The sequence below is a fragment of the Emys orbicularis genome, chromosome 13 (assembly GCF_028017835.1).
Source record: "Emys orbicularis isolate rEmyOrb1 chromosome 13, rEmyOrb1.hap1, whole genome shotgun sequence".
Classification (NCBI taxonomy): Eukaryota; Metazoa; Chordata; order Testudines; family Emydidae; genus Emys; species Emys orbicularis.
In genome coordinates this window covers 9070494-9084768 of record NC_088695.1, presented here as the reverse complement: position 1 = coordinate 9084768, position 14275 = coordinate 9070494, and the positions used below count along the sequence as shown (strand labels likewise).

The window sequence follows — 14275 nt, the reverse complement described above, 5'->3', positions numbered from 1 at the left end:
CAAACCATCCTTCAGATGAAATTATCGGGCGCTCTGCACCCACTGGCAGCCAAGCTCCCCTCTCCTTGCCTCCTTCCCCCCACCCCCAGCATGCCACCCTCCTGGGCAGACTGACTCTCCTGGGAACAAGGGGAGGAGCTAAGAGAAGAAAAGCCAGTTGCAGACTCTGCTGAACCCCGCACTACCTGGGGAGAAGGGGGGTAGCTAGAGGGGGTTACACGATAATAGCATGGGGAGCGCCCCCAAGTGGCTCTTTGGATTCTGCTCTTTTTCTAGCATTTGGCGCAGAGATGCTGTTACTGGGAGGGTTTAAAAGTGTCCCCGGTGGGTTTAGTTCTGCTGGGAGGGGCCTGACCTGGCAGCATGGCAGAGTCCAGAGCATCTGTCTGCAGGGAGAGAGTCTGGGGGGAATCAGGATGTGACATGGACTCAAGTCGCTTCTGTAACCTCCCCCATCGTCCCTCTCGCCCCGACAGGCTGAGGAATCACGTCCAGATTTCACTCCAGATCATCCCGTCTTCCAGGAGACAGGGAAGGGAAATGGCTGTGATGGAGCCAGCTCAGGTAGGGGATTTTCAGGGAGCTGTGGGGAGCGTGTTGTAGAGGGGTAGGGGCAGGAAAGACACAGGATGAAGCAGGGCCATTGACGGGGGGGGAGGGGGGACATTCCACCATTTCTCAAACAGGACACAACCCCTGTGGTCAGGGCCGGGAACATTTTCAAGACTCCCAGTGCTGGAGCCTGAATTCACTGGCCAGAGGCTGCTGTGAAATATGAAGGGAAGCTGTTAGGATTCCTGTCCCAGTCCCCGGCTCAGAGCTCTGTTTCCTGTGTCAGCCTGTGGCTGGCAGGTGTGTGGGAAATGAGAAGACCCTGCCCTGCTCCGTGTGCTGGGGAGCCAAGGAGCTCTCACTTTCTCCCCACCCCCTGAAGCCCCCTGGCTGCTCTGAGCAGGGTGGGAGAGGAATTCTGTTACTCTGGTCCTCCCAGAGCTTCCGAGATTATTTTATTTTTTCTTTCTTCCTTTCCCGTGACTAGTACGATTGTGGCTGGGGCAGCAGGTGCTGAGTGGGGGACTCTTGTTGTTTCAGATGCCGGTGACCTTCGAGGAGGTGGCTGTGTATTTCACGAAGGGGCAGGGAGCTCTGCTGGACGCCGGTCAGAGAGCCCTCTACAGGGACGTCATGCAGGAGAACTACGAGACGGTGACCTCGCTGGGTAAGGGATTCCCATCCCCTCAGTTATTAGAAAGTGTAGGGCCTGCATTGCTGAATCTGGTCAGGTTCTTCCCTGGTCAGTTAGACTGGAGGGGAATGGGTTCTATAATCCACAGCTGCCGTGTGAGAGAGACCTGCATCTCCGTACCCTCACCAATGGGATACGGGTGTCAAACCTAATGGACGTGCTAAACCATCCCCACCCCTCCAGCTTTCAAGGGGGAGAAGCCACGTATTGTCCCGTCTATATTGTTTCTCATTCGCACAGAGAATCCCTGTTCACCTGCCTCCTTGGGAATTACTCCAGCCATAGGGAGGGCTCTGCATGTTTAGAAATAGGCAGGGGTTTAACTCTAGAGCTGTGTGTGCATCAGCAAAGCCCTCAAAGTGCACAGATCCTGGGAACTGCTAGTGAGGGCATCACAATTCTCCCCACCTCCCCAGACGTCTCCCTCCTTCAAGCGGGCTCAGTGACCATGTTCCCATCCTCTTGGATTCCAGATTCTCCCAGCACAGCAACGGGACATGGAATGCCCTTTATGACAGACACTTTCTTGATACTCCATTTACCCTGATCTGGTCTGATTTCACTCCTGCGCAGGATTTCCCATTCCCAAACCTGAGCTGATCGCCCGACTGGAACGAGGGGAAGAGCCGTGGGTGCCCAATCTCCAGGCCTCGGAGGAAAGAGAGATCTCGAGAGTCACCCGCTCAGGTGAGGACTGACATAGAAACCATCTGGCTAATGAAGGAAAAAGTTGAGAATCCCAAAATTGTGGTATGAGTAAAAGCCCTCAGTTCTTCCTCATCTCACTGAACAGAGCTGTAGTCAGCAGAACAGAGCTGTAGTCAGTAGATATCACTCACAGCTTTCCACCCGTCCTGTTAGCTGCAGGAGTTTCCTTCCCATCTTTCCATCCCTCTGAGTGTTTGGGTGGGAAGTGGAGGCAGAATCCAATTACTCAGTCTTCACAGCATTAGCATGTTGGGTTTTCGCTCTGTGCTATTCCTCTTTCTCCCCAGCACAATGACTCCTGTCTGGATTGTCTCTCTCCCAGCAGATGATGACAGAGTGAGTGAGAAGGAGGAGGGGAATCATCTTGAGCATGTTCCTGGGGAAATGGAACCACAGGGGACCTTTGTGCGAAGAGCTGAAGGGAATTTTTTCCAGTGCTTGGAAGAGGGAGAAGCCTGGGGAAATTGGCACAGGTCAGAGAGGCTGCTGGGAAAACACCCAAAGAAGAAAGTGGATGAATCCATTCAATGTTGGGCAGGAGACAAGGATCCCACAGCCCAGCAGACAAATCCCAAGGAAGAAAAACCCTATCAGTGCCTTGAATGTGGGAAAGGATTCATTTTGAGATCACACCTTGTGACACATCAGACACTCCATACTGGACAGAAACCCCTTCAATGCTTGGACTGTGGAGAAAGCTTCAATAACCGCTCAGACCTCAATAACCATGGGAGAGGCCATTCGGGAGAGAAACCCTATCAGTCCCTTGAGTGCAGGAAATGTTTGAATTGGAAGTCAGCACTAATTACACACCAGATAAGCCAAATACGAGAGAGACCCTATAAATGCTTAGACTGTGGAAAAAGTTTCATACAGAGGTCAGACCTTGTTAAACATCAGGGAATTCACACAAGAGAGAGACCCTATAAGTGCCTGGACTGTGGGAAAAGTTTCACATGGAGATCAGCCCTTGTTCAACATCAGGCAATCCACACAGGAGAGAGACCCCATAAGTGCTTAGACTGTGGGAAAAGTTTCATACAGAGGTCAGACTTTGTTAAACATCAGGCAGTCCACACAGGAGAGAGACCCCATAAGTGCTTGGACTGTGAGAAAAGTTTTATACGTAGGTCAGACCTTGTTAAACATCAGGCAATCCACACGGGAGAGAGACCCCATAAGTGCTTGGACTGTGAGAAAAGTTTCATACAGAGGTCAGACCTTGTTAAACATCAGGCAGTCCATACAGGAGAGAGACCCCTTAAGTGCTTAGACTGTGGAAAAAGTTTCAGAGACAGATCAGCCCTTTTTAAACACCAGGCAATCCACACAGGAGAGAGAACCCATAAGTGCTTAGATTGTGGAAAAAGTTTCATATGGAGGTCAGACCTTGTTAAACATCAAGCATTCCACACAGGTGAGAGACACCATAAGTGTGTGGACTGTGGGAAAAGTTTCATAAGGCGGTCAGATCTTGTTAAACATCAGGCAATCCACACAGGAGAGAGACCCCATAAGTGCTTGGACTGTGAGAAAAGTTTCATACGTAGGTCAGACCTTGTTAAACATCAGGCAATCCACACAGGAGAGAGACCCCATAAGTGCTTGGACTGTGGGAAAAGTTTCATACAGAGGTCAGACCTTGTTAAACATCAGGTAATCCACACAGGAGACAGACCCCATAAGTGCTTGGACTGTGGGAAAAGTTTCAGAAATATATTGGCCCTTGTTAAACATCAGGCAATCCACACAGGAGAGAGCCCCCATAAGTGCTTAGATTGTGTAAAAAGTTTTGTATGGAGGTCAGACCTTGTTAAACATCAGGCAATCCACACAGGAGAGAGACCCCATACGTGCTTGGACTGTGGAAAGAGTTTCATACGGAGGTCAGACCTTATTAAACATCAGGCAGTCCACACAGGAGAGAGACCCCATAAGTGCTTACACTGTGGGAAAAGTTTCACACAGAGATCATATCTTATAACACATCAGAGGATCCACACAGGCGAGAGACCCCATAATTGCTTGGATTGTCAGAAAAGTTTCACAAACAGATCAGCCCTTGTTAGACATCAGGCAATCCACACAGGAGAGAGACCCCATAAGTGCTTGGACTGTGGGAAAAGTTTCACACAGAGATCACACCTCATTAAACATGGGAGAATCCACACAGGATCTAAACTTCTGTGACACATGGCCAGAAAGGGTTAAGAAACTTGCAGAATAATTGACCCATATTCAACTTTTAGAGACATGTTTGAAAAGTGTTTAAATGGTAATTAGGGCCATTCCACATTAGATAGACTAGAACTTTGAAACGTAAACTTTTATTGTTAAAGACCTGGAAGAAGATGGTAACTGTAGTAGAGTATAGTAGTAGAGCTAGGCAGCTCTCCAACACCACATTTTGCAAGCCATTGCCCTCTGATCCCATTGAGGGTTACCAAAAGAATGTACACCATCTGCTCAAGAAACTCCCTGAAAAAGCACAAGAGCAAATCTGCACAGACACACCCCTAGGACCCCGAGCAGGGGTATTCTATCTGCTACCCAAGATCCATAAACCTAGAAATCCTGGACGCCCCATCATCTCAGGCATTGGCACCCTGACAGCAGGATTGTCTTGCTATGTAGACTCCCTTCTCAGGCCCTACGCTACCAGCACTCCTAGCTATCTTCGGGACACCACTGACTTCCTGAGGAAACTACAATCCATTGGTGATCTTCCTGAAAACACCATCCTAGCCACTATGGATGTAGAAGCCCTCTACACCAACATTCCACACAAAGATGGACTACAAGCTGTCAGGAACAATGTCACAGCAAACCTGGTGGCTGAACTTTGTAACTTTGTCCTCACCCATAACTATTTCACATTTGGACACAATGTATACCTTCAAATCAGCGGTACTGCTATGGGTACCCGAATGGCCCCACAGTATGCCAACATTTTTATGGCTGACTTAGAACAACGCTTCCTCAGCTCTTGTCCCCTAACACCCCTACTCGCGCTACATTGATGACATCTTCATCATCTGGACCCATGGAAAAGAAGCCCTTGAGGAATTCCACCATGATTTCAACAATTTCCACCCCACCATCAACCTCAGCCTGGACCAGTCCACACAAGAGATCCACTTCCTGGACACTACAGTGCAAATAAGCAATGGTCATAGAAACACCACCCTATACCAGAAACCTACTGACTGCTATACTTACCTACATGCCAAGCTCTACGATACAATCACATTTGCTCCAACCTCTCAGACAGAGACAAACACCTACAAGATCTCTATCAAGCGTTCTTATAACTACAATACCCACCTGCTGAAGTGAAGAAACAGATTGACAGAGCCAGGAGAGTACCCAGAAGTCACCTACTACAGGACAGGCCCAACAAAGAAAGTAACAGAACGCCACTAGCTGTCACCTTCAGCCCCCAACTAAAACCTCTCCAGCGCATCATCAAGGATCTACAACCTATCCTGAAGGACGATCCATCACTCTCACAGATCTTGGGAGACAGGTCAGTCCTTGCTTACAGACAGCCCCCAAACCTGAAGCAAATACTCACCAGCAAGCACACACCACACAACAAAAACACTAACCCAGAAACCTATCCTTGCAACAAAGCCCGTTGCCAACTCTGTCCACATATCTATTCAGGGGACACCATCATAGGACCTAATCACATCAGCCACACTATCAGAGGCTCGTTCACCTACACATCTACCAATGTGATATATGCCATCATGTGCCAGCAATGCCTCTCTGCCATGTACATTGGCCACACCGGACAGTCTCTATGTAAAAGAATAAAAGGACACAAATCACACGTCAACAATTATAACATTCAAAAAACAGTTGGCTAACACTCCAACCTCCCTGGTCACTCGATTACAGACCTAAAAGTCGCAATATTACAACAACAAAACTTCAAAAACAGACTCCAACGAGAGAGTGCTGAATTGGAATTAATTTGCAAACTGGACACCATTAAATTAGGTTTGAATAAAGACTGGGAGTGGATGGGTCATTACACAAAGTAAAACTATTGCCCCATGTTTATTTTTCCCCCCTACTGTTCCTCACACCTTCTTGTCAACTGCTGGAAATGGGCCCTTTTGATTACCACTACAAAAAAGTTGTTTCCCCCCCCCCCCCTCCTGCTGGTAATAGCTCACATTAACTGATTTCTCTAGTTATAGTGTGTATGTAACACCCATTTTTTCATGTTCTCTGTGTGTATACATTTATCTTCCTACTGTATTTTCCACTGCATGCACCCGATGAAGTGGGCTGTAGCCCACAAAAGCTTATGCTCAAATAAATTTGTTTGTCTCTAAGGTGCCACAAGTACTCCTGTTCCTTTTGTAGTAGTTGATGTTTACCTTTATCTTGTTAGAGGTTAACAATGTAAACAAACGGTTCCTGTCTAGGGCTGTATTCTGTTAAGTCAGAGATCAAAAGGGAATATTAACATTTAGATGAAACTTGGGTGTAATAATGTCATTGTCTGTATGTCTCTTTAAAGTTTGTGGTTAACTGTCTATGAACTGCTTTATGGATAATTACCTTATGTTAATCCTTGTAATTATTTACTTGCGATGTTTAGGAAATAAAAGCTTACTTCAAAAGCCTATTGTTCACCCAAGGACTGCCTGCTGACGAGAGGCTGCAAAAATCTCTAGAAAAATTCTTGGGACCTGATCCTTTTCTCTCAGATCTTAAACTTTATTCGGGGCGGAGTTTGAGTCGTAAGACAGATCTCCAGTCCAGCTGGACTGCCCTGATATCGAACATTTGGGCACTGGACTATAACCTGATAAAATGATTCTGAAAAAGGACTCTTTGCAATTCTAAAGCACCATCTCTGCAGTGAAACTGACCTAAGGACTCTATTCATGTCTGTATGTATAATGATCTTTTCACCAATACTCTCTCTCTTTTTAATAAATCTTAGTTTAGTTAATAAGAATTGGTTGTAAGCGTGTATTTGGGTAAGAACTGAAGTATTCATGAACTTGGTGGGTAATAAGCAACAGAGGGTCCTGTGGCACCTTTAAGACTAACAGAAGTATTGGGAGCATAAGCTTTCGTGGGTAAGAACCTCACTTCTTCAGATGTGAAGAAGTGAGGTTCTTACCCATGAAAGCTTATGCTCCCAATACTTCTGTTGGTCTTAAAGGTGCCACAGGACCCTCTGTTGCTTTTTACAGATTCAGACTAACACGGCTACCCCTCTGATACTTGGTGGGTAATGTGTCCGATCCTTTGGGATTGGTAGAACTTTTTATATGATGAACAAGATTTTCAGTAATCCCCATCATATTTCACTGGGCTGTCTGGGAGGGAGCCCAAGGCTGGGTTGCTTCAAGGGAACTGTGCTTTGGCCAGTAAGGTATTGTAGAGTATCAGGCATCTGCAAATCTGCACAGGGAAGAAACCTCTGAGATGTTCTCAGTGTGGAAAATGCTCCAGGTGGCGCTAACTCCATACTGCACACCAGAGACTCCTCCATACATGGGGGAAATTCCCTCAGTGCCCTGACTAGGGCTGGTCACAATGGTCTTGTTGTTGGGATTAGCCAGCGCATCTCTGTGACCCTCCACCAGATTTCCTGGTGTAAACTCTCTGACGCTGGCAGAACAGGGACCAGAGCCTAGACCAATTCACTTGTGTATTAGGATAGATCAAAGTGATTGTGAAATGTGTAAGAGTGTATTTGGTGTTTAAACTTCATGACAACTAATGAGACGTTACTTGCATTGTTTTCACTTAACTATATCTTATTATAATGTAGTAGCGAACATTTCCATTGTGTATACTCCTGTAAATAAATAACCTATCAAATGAGGACGATAACTTGTGGAATGCAAATGAAGAACTTTAACAGAAAAGAGCTAATTTCAAAGCAAGTGGGCGCTGTGCATGAGGATCGGAGGTCAAAGAATCAAAATGCGTTCCTCACTCTCTGTCATGAGAAGAAAAGCCCACATGGGTAGTGACCCTATCAGCCTTTTTTTGTGTGTGAGAAGAAGCCATAACTATAGATTCAAGGAAAGATCCTTTATCTCTGGACTGTTTGGACTCTTACAGGGAAGTGTACCAGATAGAAAGCGAAGCGCCCCAGAGACAATCTGGGTACCCTGAAAAGACTTTTGGGAAACTGGCAGTTAATTAAATCACTGCCACCCTTTGGAATTAGAAACTGTGACTCACCTATGCATATATTTTACCTGCTTTAACCTCTCAATAACTCTCACTTCCTTTCCTTAGGTAATGAACCTTTAGTTAGTTTACTATAGAACTGGCTGCCTGTGTTTGTCTTCAGTGTGGGATGTAGGGTACCAATTGCTCTGGGGTAAGTGACTGGTCTCCTGGGACTGGGAGCAATGTGATGTGATGTGATTTTTGGTTTAAGTGACCTTTTATCGCAAAGTCCAGTTTGTCTGGGTGGCAAGACAGACTGGAGAGTCAAAGCGGGCTGTCTGTGAGTCTAGGGTAAGACTGGGATAGTGATGCAGGAGTTCACATTTGTCACTAGTTTGGTGAAATCTAATTACAGAACACATCACCAGCTTGGGGCATCTGCCTGGTTTCCTGCCAGTCTGCCCGTAGGTTGGCACTCATAGTTGTGAACCACTCCAGAGAGCATGACAAACTCACCCTGAGCATCTTATCTATTCTGATCCCCCCCTCCTCTGATTAGCAGAGTGATCGTTAGTCCCTGAGTTCCCCCTTTTGGGACTGGATTGTCTCATTCCCAGATAGTCTCACATTACTCTAGGCCATGCTGAAAAGCATTTAGTATTTGTACATTTTCTCCCTTATGGGCCAGAATTAAACAAATGCTAACAAAGTGGGAACCGGGACAGTAAAATGTGGTGTTTTAGCCTCTGTGCTATTTCAGGGCAATGGGGTGAGTCCAAGGGATTCCCTCCTTCCCCCAGCACTGTCACCCTCCACACTCAACACAGCAGCCTCTGTCCCAGCAATGGAGAGTTTTATCCTGTCCCCATTTTACCTGTCCGCCTCTCAAGGTGTCACTTACCACCATGTCTCTGGCTCTCCATGCCTGGAATCACAGTTTTGATGTCTATGATCCTAAGTCAGACCCCTGAAGGCTGGAGAAGGAAGTGTCCCAAACCAGGAAGGGAATCCAAGTGAATCTGAAGGCACATTTTGACCTTTCTAATCTTATAACCCTGTTTGCATCTATTGGTAAAATTGCTTCCAGTTTTTGTCTAGGCTAGACCAGATCATTTGTAGATGGGAAGCTGGTTTGTGAGTTTTTGGTTTATTATCATGATGCTAAAACTTTTGTAAGTAACACGACGAAATAATGAGGTGAGAAGTAAAGCAGGTTTAGCCCCTTTAGAAGAAAACGGGTACACTTATTTTCTGGATTTTGAGTCTTCAGATTCTCTGGGATTTCATGTTATGAATGTGAAAATGTTTTATAGCCTACCCTGTATTGTGAGTTTTTCTCTGTTCCTGAAGGCTGTTTGGTCACGTACTTGGATATTAGATTAGGATGTAGCTCAGATTTATTGAGGGCTTTGTGAAACAAATGTTCATTTGCAAGAACAGTCCTTTTCAATTAATTTTTAACCTTTTTCTACCCCTTGTCAATTGATTTTTTTTCTTTGAACAATGACAATTATCAATATCCCTAAGCACAAACACTGATGGCGCGAGCTAGATTCACACTCCCAGAGGCAGACACTGAAATAGGGAAGGAAGTTACCGCCTGACCCTGAGGTGATGTGGGACATAGCCAGGAGGGGTAGAGGGTGGGAGATCAGGGGGTGGGGGAGAAATGGAGCTGGGAAACTGCTGGGTTTGCGCCTCAGAACCAGGCAGCTGAGGCTGAGAACTCGCTGCATCAGAGCCAGAGAGAGACAGGAATTCTCCTGCCAGTGTCCAGTCAAGTGGTGCCTGAATTGTAAAATGCTGTGAATCCTGCCCAAGAGGAATGTTGTGGGGAGGGGACAGCATCTCCTGATTGCTGAGAGGACGAGGCTGGGCAGAGATGAGGAGGAAGCCAGGGATGTCACAGGGGACCTGGGCAGCTTTGAAGCTAGGCAGATCCCTATTGTGGAGGCCGGAGGGAGATGATGAGCCTGACAGCCCAGCTGGTCATCCCCTCCCCATCTATCACTGTGTCCTGTGAGGGGACGACAGAGACTGTCTCTGTTCCACTCACCCCACACTCATCCCTCTAACCTGAGCTCTTTGGATTCCCTGCTCCCGGGGTGTTTGCTTTTGTGATGGGCTCCCAGCGCCTCTCATGGCTTCTCGGCACTTTTCTCCCAATGTCAGGTTTCAGAGTAGCAGCTGTGTTAGGCCTGGTCTACACTACGCCTTTAATTCGGATTTAGCGGCTTTAAATCGAATTAACGCTGGACCCGTCCACACAACGAAGCCATTTAATTCGAATTAAAGAGCCCTTTAATTCGATTTCTGTACTCCACCCCGACGAGCGGAATAGCGCCAAAATCGAATTTGTCAATTAGAATTAGCGTTAGTGTGGCCGCAATTCGATGGTATTGGCCTCCGGGAGCTATCCCACAGTGCACCATTGTGACCGCTCTGGACAGCAATCTGAACTCGCATGCACTGGCCAGGTAGACAGGAAAAGCCCCAGGAGAATTTGAATTTCATTTCCTGTTTGCACAGCATGGAGAGCACAGGTGACCACAGATACCACAGATACCTCAGCTCATCAGCACAGGTAACCATGCAGGCTGATAATCGAAAAAGAGCACCAGCATGGACCGCACGGGAGGTACTGGATCTGATCGCTATATGGGGAGAGGATTCAGTGCTAGCAGAACTTCGTTCGAAAAGACGAAATGCCAAAACTTTTGAAAAAATCTCCAAGGGCATGATGGAGAGAGGCCACAATAGGGACTCAGATCAGTGCCGCGTGAAAGTCAAGGAGCTCAGACAAGCCTATCAAAAAACAAAGGAGGCAAACGGTCGCTCCGGGTCAGAGCCGCGGACAGGCCGCTTCTACGCCGAGCTGCATGCAATTCTAGGGGGGGCCGCCACCACTACCCCACCTGTGACCGTGGATTCCGGGTCGGGGATAGTCTCATCAGCTACACCTGAGGATTCTGCGGATGGGGAAGAGGAGGAGGACGAGCTTGCAGAGAGCACCCAGCACTCCGTTCTCCCCAACAGCCAGGATTTTTTTCTCAGCCTGACTGAAGTACCCTCCCAAGCCAGTACCCAAGACCATGACCCCATGGAAGGGACCTCAGGTGAGTTTACCTTTTAAAATATAAAACATGGTTTAAAAGCAAGCGTTTTTTAATGATTAATTTGCCCTGAGATGGGATGCATTTGCGGCCAGTATAGCTACTGGAAAAGTCTGTTAACGTGTCTGGGGATGGAGCGGAAATCCTCCAGGGACATCTCCATGAAGCTCTCCTGGAGGTACTCCGAAAGCCTTGCCACAAGGTTTCTGGGCAGTGCAGCCTTATTCCATCCTCCATGTTAGGACACTTGACCACGCCATGCTTGCAGCAAGTAATCTGGTATCATTGCTTGACAAAGCCTGGCAGCGTATGGTCCCGGTGTTTGCTGGCATTCAAGCAACATCCGTTCTTTATCTTGCTGTGTAATCCTCAGGAGAGTGATATCGCTCATGGTAACCTGGTTGAAATACGGGAACTTAATTAAGGGGACAGAGGTGGCCGTTCCTACTGGGCTGTTTGCCTGTGGCTGAAAAGAAATCCTTCCCTGCAGTTAGCCAAGCATGGGGGCGGGGGGGAAATTGGCCCTGAGCTTTTCGCGTTTGGCTAGCAGGGATCTTCCCTGTTACCAGCCACGCGGTCGGGGGAGGGGTACATTGATCATCCCAGGGAATTCATGGCGGGGGGGGGGGGGGGTTAGTTTGGTTTCTGCAGGGATCTTCCCTGATACCTGCCACGCGGTGGGGGGAGGGATAAAGTGATCATCCCAGAGAATTGGATGGTGGGGGGGTTAGTTTGTTTTCTGCTGCTGAAGGTTAACAGGAAAACCGCAGCAGTCAACAGGCTTTGCTTGGTATGTGGGAAAGGAGGGCGCAGAAGCCGAAAGACAATGGCTTACCATGGCTGCCTGCAAGCTGAATTCTGTTGCCCGGACCTGCGTCTGTGATCTCTAACACCAAAGCCACAGGCACTCAATATTAAGATGGAAAATGCGACCTTGTACTGAAATCACATGTGCTATGTAATGTGAATAGTGTTTTTCACCATGAAAGAGTATAAGCATTGTTCTGTAAAATGTATCAGTTTAAAAACTTCTCTCCTTTCTTTCAACCCTCCCTCCAGCAGCTGCAAATTTTTCAAGCCTCCCTCCTCCGTCCCGAAGGCTATCTCAGATAAGGAGGCGTAGAAAGAGGACGCGAGACGAGATGTTCACAGAAATAATGGAATCCACCCGCAATGAAAGAGCTCATTTGAATGAGTGGAAGGACACTGTATCTAAATTTAGGAAAGATGCCAGTGAACGTGAGGTCTTGAGGGACGCTCGAGATGAGAGGTGGCAGGCTGCAACGCTGGGGCTGCTGCGTGAGCAAACGGACATGCTCCGGCGTCTGGTGGAGCTTCAGGAACGGCAGCAGGAGGATGACAGAGTGCCGCTGCAGCCGCTGTATAACCTCCCTCCCCCCTCACCATGTTCCATATCCATATCCCCCTCACCCAGACGTGTAAGAACGCGGGGGGGTGGGGGGCAGGCTCCGTACACCTTCCCATTCCACCCCAGTGGACAGACCAAGCAAAAGGCTGTCATTATATTGAATTTATTCAGTGGCCTTTTACTTCCCTCCTATCCTCCTCCCAAACCTCACCCAGATTACCTTCTTGGTTCTCTTCCTATGTTTATAATCACTTAATAAAGAATACATGATTTTTAAACGGGGAGGGTGGGTTCCTTACAGAGAATGAATGAGTCAATAAAGGGAGCTGGTTTTCATAACAGAGTGCCGCTACAGCCCCTGTATAACCCCCCTCCCCCCTCACCATGTTCCATAGCCTCCTCACCCAGACGTGTAAGAACGCGGGGGGGGAGAGGCTCTGTACACCTTCCCATTCCACCCCAGTGGACAGACCAAGCAAAAGGCTGTCATTTTTTTAACCATTTTTTAATGGCCTTTTCCTTCCCTCCTCCCAAACCCCACCCGGGTTCCCTCCCTCTTTTTATAATCTATGAATAAAGAATAAATGATTTTTAAATGATAGTGACTTTATTTTGGTTTGAAAGCAAGCTGGGGGAAGGGGGAGGGTGGGTTCCTTACAGAGAATGAGTCAATAAAGGGGGCGTGTTTTCATGAAGGAGAAACAAACTGAAATTTCACACTGTAGCTTGGCCAGTCATGAAACTGGTTTTCAAAGCTTCTCTGATGCACACTGCTTCCTGGTGTGCTCTTCTAATCGCCCTGGTGTCTGGCTGCGCGTAATCAGCAGCCAGGCGATTTGCCTCAGCCTCCCACCCTGCCATAAAGGTCTCCCCCTTACTTTCACAGAGATTGTGGAGCACACCGCAAGCAGAAATAACAATGGGGAGATTTCTTTGGCTGAGATCAGAGCGAGTCAGTAGCGATCGCCAGCGACCTTTTAAACGGCCAAATGCACATTCTACCACCATTCTGCACTTGCTCAGCCTGTAGTTAAACAGCTCCTGACTCCTGTCCAGGCTGCCTGTGTATGGCTTCATGAGCCATGGCATTAAGGGGTAGGCTGGGTCTCCAAGAATAACTATTGGCATTTCAACATCCCCAACGGTCATTTTCTGGTCCGGGAAGTAAGTCCCTTGCTGCAGCCCTTTAAACAGAGTAGTGTTCCTGAAGACGCGAACATCATGAACCCTTCCCGGCCAGCCCGCGTTGATGTTGGTGAAACGTCCCTTGTGATCCACAAGTGCTTGCAGCACCATTGAAAAGTACCCCTTGCGGTTTATGTACTGGGTACCCTGGTGCTCCGGTGCCAAGATAGGGATGTGGGTTCCATCTATCGCCCCACCACAGTTAGGGAATCCCATTGCAGCAAAGCCATCCACTATGACCTGCACATCTCCCAGAGTCACTAGCTTGTGTAGCAGCACCTCAGTGATTGCTTTGGCTACTTGCATCACAGCAGCCCCCACAGTAGATTTGCCCACTCCAAATTGATTCCCGACTGACCGGTAGCTGTCTGGCGTTGCAAGCTTCCACAGGGCTATCGCCACTCACTTCTCAACTGTGAGGGCTGCTCTCATCCTGGTATTCTGGCGCTTCAGGGCAGGGGAAAGCAAGTCACAAAGTTCCATGAAAGTGCCCTTACGCAT

General features: G+C 47.8%; 1 protein-coding gene across 1 annotated transcript; it reads left to right on the top strand.

The window, feature by feature from the left end:
* Positions 1 to 540: 540 nt before the first annotated feature.
* On the top strand, positions 541 to 4144 carry LOC135887375 (zinc finger protein 436-like). Its single transcript, XM_065415148.1, has 4 exons — positions 541 to 564; positions 1093 to 1219; positions 1820 to 1933; positions 3174 to 4144. The coding sequence occupies exons 1-4, from the start codon at positions 541 to 543 to the stop codon at positions 4142 to 4144; spliced, it is 1236 nt and encodes a 411-aa protein (XP_065271220.1).
* Positions 4145 to 14275: the final 10131 nt, after the last annotated feature.

Coding starts and splice junctions, on each gene's coding strand:
- LOC135887375 (XM_065415148.1), top strand. CDS start 541: ATGGCTGTGATGGAGCCAGCTCAG. Junction 565..1,092: donor CTGTGATGGAGCCAGCTCAG/GTAGGGGATTTT, acceptor TTGTTGTTTCAG/ATGCCGGTGACCTTCGAGGA. Junction 1,934..3,173: donor CTCGAGAGTCACCCGCTCAG/GTGAGGACTGAC, acceptor TACAGAGGTCAG/ACCTTGTTAAACATCAGGCA.